A 7,669-nucleotide genomic window follows, 5' to 3' on the forward strand; every position below is an offset into this window, starting at 1 on the left:
TTTGGCTCAATGTTGATTTTTATCTGTTCTTGGTCGGCCCTCCATACCATTCCTAGTTTCTCATGTTGACCCTGGGGAAAATGAATTGCACATTCCTGTGCTTTACTGAACCTCCCACATTATTGCTGCTGATTGTTGTAAATATTCACAGTTACATTCAAACTAACTTAAAGGACAAATATTCCTATGTTATGCATGTTTGGGTAATTCTTTCTACTTTTGTGGTTATATGCTGTTACAGCTTCCTGTCACTTCTTCTGCAGAATAATATTATCATGATATCAGTCATGATAACTTGATTAAGGAAGTGCAACACGTGTTTTGTTCAACAGTTACTCATACTTAAGATACAGATTCATCAGGATTATGTCATTCCCGCCTCTGAGCGATGTGTATAAGCAACATAAGCAAAAAACCATGTGCTGCACCATGTGACAGAGCAAGCACTGGGAAACACTGTATGTATGAAGTGCTGCTCATGTGCCTCCTCTCCACAGTTGGGACTGACATTTACTTTATGCATCTTCTTTCCCATGGGAATGATAAATTATGTAGGCTACCGGAAAGACAGTGCACTGATAATGCTTATCCACATTTACTATGCCACATGTTTGTGCTGCTTGAAAAAATGTTATCTTTTGTTACCTTGAAAATGTTAGCTGAACACACCCTAGCTGTCAAACACCTTGGAGCGCCCACTCTCTCACCTGTTAAAACAGATTTGATCATCTCACCGGCATGCCCTCACATATGAATGCCAGCAGACCTGCAGATAAAACATGCAGTGTGCAGTGGTTGGACTAGTGTTTACCTTACAGACACGCATATTGATTGAGTATTGATTGTACTGCTGAGGCTGCAGTGTCCACTGGGTCAGTGAGTGATTGAATGAGTGGGTGGAGGTCAACACAAGCATTTGGCCTCCCCAAAAAACAAATTTCAGTCATACTTTAGCAAATATTAGTAGGTAAGATTAACTGCCTTTACAAAAACCAAAAGCCAAAGTCTAAGAAATCTGTTTAATAAAGGTTAGAATCACCAGATTCCCCATAATACGATATTATCGTAATATTTCACTTACCATACAAAACTATTGCGATTTTTAACATTATGTGATATGCCGAGGATTGCAATGACATATCTTGTGATTTATCACTTTTTTCCAGCTGCAAATTAAATCTCAAAGATACAATTTTTCATTGACTCTTTTATCCAATAAGATAACCTTATCTTACTTAATTTATTTTATTTATGCTGCTCAATTAGGTTGTCAAGCACAACAACACTGACACTAAAACCTGCCAAAATGTTGAAATAAGATGGAGTCAGTCTGCTCATTCAACTAGGTCATGTTGGCACTTACAGGAAATGAAATGAAACTGTGATAAATCATCACAAAAACATTACTTATATGCCTCTGTCTACATAGGAATTCACATTTGAAGGAAATTTACATTTAATCATTACATCATTTTTCAAGAACCTTCCTGTTTCATACGAGTACAACCAGCTGGCAGCCAACTGAGTTGAGTTATGCTCACTTGCTCTGGATTTATAAATGAAATAGTAGTTATTTACAAACCTTTGACAATTTCTCTGAGAGTTATTGCAGTCAGTTCAAGTCAGACTGCAACTGTTTGCAGAAAGGTTGCCTCCTATCTGGAACCGCGCAATCACCTTGCAATCAAAAGTGGTGATGAGTGTACAGCACCAATGGTTCAGGACAAACAATATACACCTATAAAGATGTTGCTGTCCTAGTTTTACTTGTGTGACTAATTCAGAGCATTAGCTTGCTTTGAATTAGGAGGTCGTGTGTCCAGTGTTGGATGGTTTTTCACTTGATTTGATTTAATGTAAGTGCTTGGCTAACATTATCTCAGGATAGTGGCACATGAGATGTGCCCATAGTTTTCCTAGATTATTTTAACTTATTTAATAAAATATGGATATTTGGTGTCCCTGGATCAATAATTATGCCATCCAATATATCATGATACTATATACTGATTTTTCCCCCCACCCCTACAATTTAACACGATTGACCACTCTCTTTCACACATAGAAACCTGGTATGGCTTGCTAACTTGCATACTAGCTGCAAAAGTAAACTCCCCTGTTGTTCTGCGAGTACATTTCTGTTAAATAAGCCATGGACTCATTCCTTTCTTCCATACTGTTCTTTATATTTTGACCACATAAAAGACTAACTGAGTCTTTTAAGAGCTAGATAAACTTGATTAAGCTGAGAGCAAGAGAAACTCCCCTCAGCTTCTCAAGTCTGGGAAAGTCAAGCAACACCAGAGCACACATAGCATGACAGTGCTACACCCAAACAATAGAATGAACAAGCGAAACGTTAGTGGTCTTTGTGTTTAGGGGAAGAAAAAATAAAACACTGGGGAAGAGCTGCTGTAAGTGTTACCTTTCTGCAAAAGTGAGGCATGCGAGTGTGCTGCAAAGAGACAGTGACACAATTGGAGTGAGCAATACTCAGTGATCCATTCAAATGTTCGCGTTCACTGGAGCAGACAGTGCACCCACTCAGAGACAGTGCATCAGAGTCCTCCTTGTGAAGGCGAACTGCTCATTCTTTCTCTGCTGGAAGCCACAAAATAACCCAGGATAACCTCGGAAAGCTCAGCAAGGACTACTCAGAAGAGCAGGAGCAAGAAGGAGAAAAATGAGGCTGAGCCAGCCTAAACCCAATCTGACTTTTACTTTCCATCGCCAGTGGTCAAATGTTTCAATCAAACCTACAAGAGGGATTAAATATTCATAATATTGAAAAAGCAAAAAGTGCAACAAACATGAGCCATTTGAGTAGAAAGAAAAAAACAAAAAGAGCAATAAATTTGGTCAGTACTATATGCTGGTATAGTACCTTCAAAGTCTTCATGTTTTTTGGTTTATCAAAGTGATCCATTGACTCCACTAATCCTTCTGAGTAGACCTGCAACGGATCACCACTTCTCAGATGGGCTCAGGTTTTCTCAGCTGGCAGTGATATTTCATGACAACAAAGCCTGCTGGTCAGCCAGCTGTTGACAAATCCCTGGTATGACGTATGTCTCGGTTTTGGTTGATTCTATGCCAAGCTAACACACACACACACACACACACACACACACACACACACACACTGCTGGCGGGAGTATCCGCTGGATGTGTTAAGCAGAACTGTTGAACTGATCCTGCAGAATTATGCATCTCATTTGAATATGTTGATTTTTATAGCCACAGAAACCTTGTGACACAATGATGATGAATAACAATGATCACAGTATCTACACAAAAATCTGAATTTTCATTTTAATGGAAACTTTGATCATAAAAATAGTCGATGGCTTCTAAAAACAAAAGCCAGTCCTAATCTGCTCTTTTATGTCTTGAGATTAAAAATTCCCTATGGTAGATTAGTAAAAATAAATAAATAAATAAATAAATAAATAAGGGCGACTCCCACAATTTCTCTGTACTTCTTAAATCTACATGAAGAGACAGCAGATAGCTCTCCTAGTATTGAAACAGTCAATTTATCAACTAGCTGATCAGCAAAAAGTAATAATAATAATAATAATCTGCTGTATTTAAGCAAGACAGCAAGAAATGTTTTTTTTTTTTTTTTAATTCTCTTCTTCCAACTTCTAAAAATTCAGGATTTAGGAAGTAATGTTTTTACAAATAACCAGTATTAACAGATCACACTGAGCTCTTGGAAATGATTTGGATCATTTCCTGCTATAGTTTAATGTTTTTACTGCATAAAGCAAGAGGAAACATTAACAAAAGATCAGGTCAACTGATAAGCCAAAGTGCTCTTTCAGGTCCTTGTCTCTATGCTGCTCAAGCAGCCGTGTCTTAAGAAAAGAGTGCTACAGCAAGAAAGCCTCGACTTGAGATGGCATTCGCTTGCACTACTAAACTGGCTTCCTAGCAGGACTGCTAAACTGGAAATATTAGATTTCCATCCTAGTGCTCTTACTAAATGTAATCGATCAATAAGGAAAGAGAAACTTCTTTATAGAGAAACGGCATGAAGATAAGACTGAACTGGGGGGTGGGGCAGTCACGCACTGTAGGTGTAGGTTTAGGATTTTTAGGACAGGACACAACCTCACTGACTTTTTGTGGGACTGCATGAGTAGGAGGGACTGTGACTCTGCACTCTCAGGAAGCAGATAATAATGAGACATCCCCAGATTACTTGAGCTGTGTACATCAAATGTAAATGGAACATAGTGATAAAGTAATTATTTTTAAGCATGTAAATCTCAATGACTCATTTGTTTCCTCTCCAGTGTGTAGGCTTTAGAAACGGGTTGAATAATTCACCATGTATTTTATCATGTTCTGCCATTTTAATTCAGCTGTGCTCCTTGCTGACCAAACGCCAAGCCAGAAATTGGCTTTTTATGACTCCAGCAGCTGCACTAAGCGCTGTTTATAACACAGCACGTCCATTAAGAATACATTGCAGTTTGTATTGCACTTTACTGCAGCCTTGGAAGGAAGATTCGTGAGAGCCAAATGTATGCCTAAACAGAAGATGTGATATCAATAATACAGCAGATGATCTCAGGTCCAGTTGCAATTTTGGTCTCAAGTTATCATGTAAGAGGATCACGGGAGTGTAACATAAGCTACATTCGAGGTAATTCCCCAGCTTTAAACAGATTAACTGAGAAAAACTATTGAAATGAGATTTTTCACACAGGGAACGAGTGAACCAAGTACAGAGATGAACCTGGAGACAGTTATTCAGATCCTATCTGTGAGTGCACTGCTTATCTCATACAATATCAAAGGCCTGTGACCTTGTGTTATCCAGCTTAACTGGCCTCGTTATAACCTGCTTTATGGTATCTTTCCCTTTTCTACACCATTTGAAAAATAAAGCATTCTTATCTGGTTACAGGGGAGAGATCACAACGACCTTCAGCTTGGTGGAGGTATTTTTATGTCTTGGAAATACAGGAAACCTTGATGTTTATAATAATATTTGGCATGGTGCATTATAGAGCCATCAGCTGTACTTGAACCTGTTTATCATCTGAAACATATGCGAAGTAGATCATAATAAGTAGAAGAATAAAGAGAGGGGCTTGTGTTTTCTGTACGCCTGTGTGAGTGCACTCAGTGGTCCAGGAAGACCGCGCTCACTTCCAAAGGATGCTGCGTGGAAGAAAAGATGGACGCATACAGGTTATACTCACTCTGCGTAGCCGGTGGACCACGGCAGCCGCTTGGTCTCCTTCAGGATGAGGATCGGTCTTGCGATGTGATCCGCCGAACACTCGATCTCGTCTGGCGACAGTCCCAGGAAGTCCGGTCGGGTGTACGGGAATTTCAGCGGCAGATCCGAGCCGCTGGGATGGTCTCCGTTGGAGCCACCGGCCATCATACCTCCCATGAAATTGGCTACCGCCGACTTCACCCGCGTGAGCATGGTCCTGCTGCGGCGTGGGTCCAGGCAATGCGATTGCGTGAATGCCACCCCACCCCACACGCACCCCCCTCTTCCAGTCTCCCTGGCAGATCCCCGCACGGCGACGCAGATTCGCGGCGTGGAAGAAAGCAAAACACTCAGGATCCGCGGAAAGTCATTCGGCACAGCGATCCCTCTGCGAACACGGAAATAAAAGCTGAACAGGCTCTCTCTCACACACACACACACACAGAGCCAGACTGAGCTGCACAGCAGTCATGTGACAAACCGGTTGCTGCTGGTGGATTTGGTCGCTGGTAGCCTATCTCAGTGAGCCGCTTACTGTTGACAGTGCTGGAGGTCAAAGGTGCGTAATCCCGATGTGACGATTACCTCCCGAACAAGGTGCAACACAAGGCTTTGTAGCCTGAGAAAAAGAAGGCGGTGACCCAAATACATATATATACATATACATATAAATGGAGCCACACTGACTGAACAACACACAGTACAATAAACCAGCCGTGAGGGTTTCAGTGACTCTTTTATGGACATCTGCAGTCGTCTAGTCTTTGTTTTTTCTTGACAAGGTGTGGTTTGCGGACTTTTTTGAGTCCCACAGATGCCACAGCTGTGTTGAAAAAATTAAAACCAGCTGTTTTGTTTCCATCTTTCTACAATTTTCTTTATCAAAAGATTGGAAATACAGTCATTGGGGAAAATGTGGTTATCAAAGGTCAAAGCCTACAACAGATCAAAGTTGTAGGCTATAACACAGGCACACAAATCAAGGCTACATGTGTAATATTCTTTTATCAAAAAGGCAGTTTTGTACTTTGAAGCTAATGTCCACAAGAAAGGGGTCCAGTCAACACAAATATGCAGTAAAAACCAGAACTGCTGTTTCAAATATGGCACTTACTGGGAGCCTTTCAGTGTCTAGTGGCATATTGCGTTACCACCTTCTGATTACATTTTTTCTTTCTCTTCCAAGAGTCACTGCAAATCTTACTGACTGGGCATTAAGCCAACCCAGCAGGATGTCTGTCTAGAATTTATGGACTTACTCTGTCAACAAAGCTCCATTTTGGAGAAGTGAACCCTACTAAATGATATGTCATAAGTGAACCGCAGTCTGCAGAGCGACCAAACCACAGAATCGTACTCAGCTGTTTCTTCAGTGCTGAAAGGTGAGGGCGTTGCAACAAAATGACTTCAAATGATCTGCTCATGATCCATATTCAATCCCAAAAGTTCACTGAGGAAACAAAAAGCCGTGTGGACGCAGTCAGTTCTTTCAGCTTCGGTTTACTGAGCACAGACATGCCTTCAAATAGAAGTGTGAGCATTTCACGTCGGAGTCCCAAAATCCCCAGCCAAACTGACATATGGCATTATTTCTAGCCTTTACCTTCACTTTAAATGCAAATGGCAAAATCTGCTCTTAATCACTTCATCACCTATTATCTAAGTCATGCTCTTTATAATAAAATTCCACTTATTTGACAAACACTAATGTGGTTTGGGTTTCTTGTCAAGACACCAGAGGAACTTGATTTTGTTACATAAGTGCAAAAGTTTTCTTCAACCTACCAGCATCCAAACTCAAACACCCGTGTCATCCAGTGCTGTAGGAAAGAAATTTGATTAAACTTACAGTTAACCTGCATATTTTTTTCTTTTTTTAAACAGAATGGTCCTCTTTCAGCACAAAACTAAAACTAGGTGTGGACGCAGGGCCGCTTTGTAAAACAGGTTCCAGTTCCCCAATCTCTTCACTGGTTTCACTGTGGCAACTGTATAGTTGCTTTCTGTTTTATTTTGAAAACCACTATGAAAGATATTTTTTTAACACTGTGCTTGTGATGTACAGTTTCTGTGTGGAGTTTGCATGTTCTTCTGGTCGGCGTGACTTTCTCTCATAGTATAAAGACATGTGATTTAGTAAGGGTTGGGTTAACTGGTAGTTCTGCAAATACAGCAGGATTGGTATTGCCGAAACCAACACAGATATTTTTAACCCATGAAGGCAGCTCATATAGGACAGAGCAATGTGTCATGATTTATGCAATTTATGAGCTTTATGAGATGAATCATCATCAGTTTGCCAATTCTCAATTCAGATTGTTGTGATTTTTACTTTCCACAATAATTGGTTACCTACCTTTCAGCTTTATTTTGAAACTGCTTCTTTTTTGTTGTTGTTTGGAGACCTGGAATGCAAATGTGCCTGTCTCTGCT

The 7,669-nt window shown here is 40.4% G+C and overlaps 1 protein-coding gene across 2 annotated transcripts in view; it reads right to left on the reverse strand.

Moving 5' to 3' along the window:
- Positions 1 to 5,932, reverse strand: part of ppm1h (protein phosphatase, Mg2+/Mn2+ dependent, 1H) — a 38,364-nt gene extending 32,432 nt beyond the window's left edge. Inside the window, exons 1-2 of one of the 2 annotated variants that reach the window (XM_040026241.1) lie at positions 5,718 to 5,932; positions 5,217 to 5,624 (exon numbers count right to left, since the gene is read on the reverse strand). In XM_040026241.1, the coding sequence (XP_039882175.1) occupies positions 5,217 to 5,449 (233 nt within the window). In that variant the 5' untranslated portion in view covers positions 5,450 to 5,624; positions 5,718 to 5,932. Of the gene's footprint in view, positions 1 to 5,216; positions 5,625 to 5,717 lie in introns of those variants that run through there. The other variant, XM_040026242.1, reaches the window with a different exon arrangement.
- Positions 5,933 to 7,669: the final 1,737 nt, after the last annotated feature.

Source organism: Simochromis diagramma, unplaced genomic scaffold (genome assembly GCF_900408965.1).
Source record: "Simochromis diagramma unplaced genomic scaffold, fSimDia1.1 OVJJ01000293.1, whole genome shotgun sequence".
Lineage (NCBI taxonomy): Eukaryota > Metazoa > Chordata > Actinopteri > Cichliformes > Cichlidae > Simochromis > Simochromis diagramma.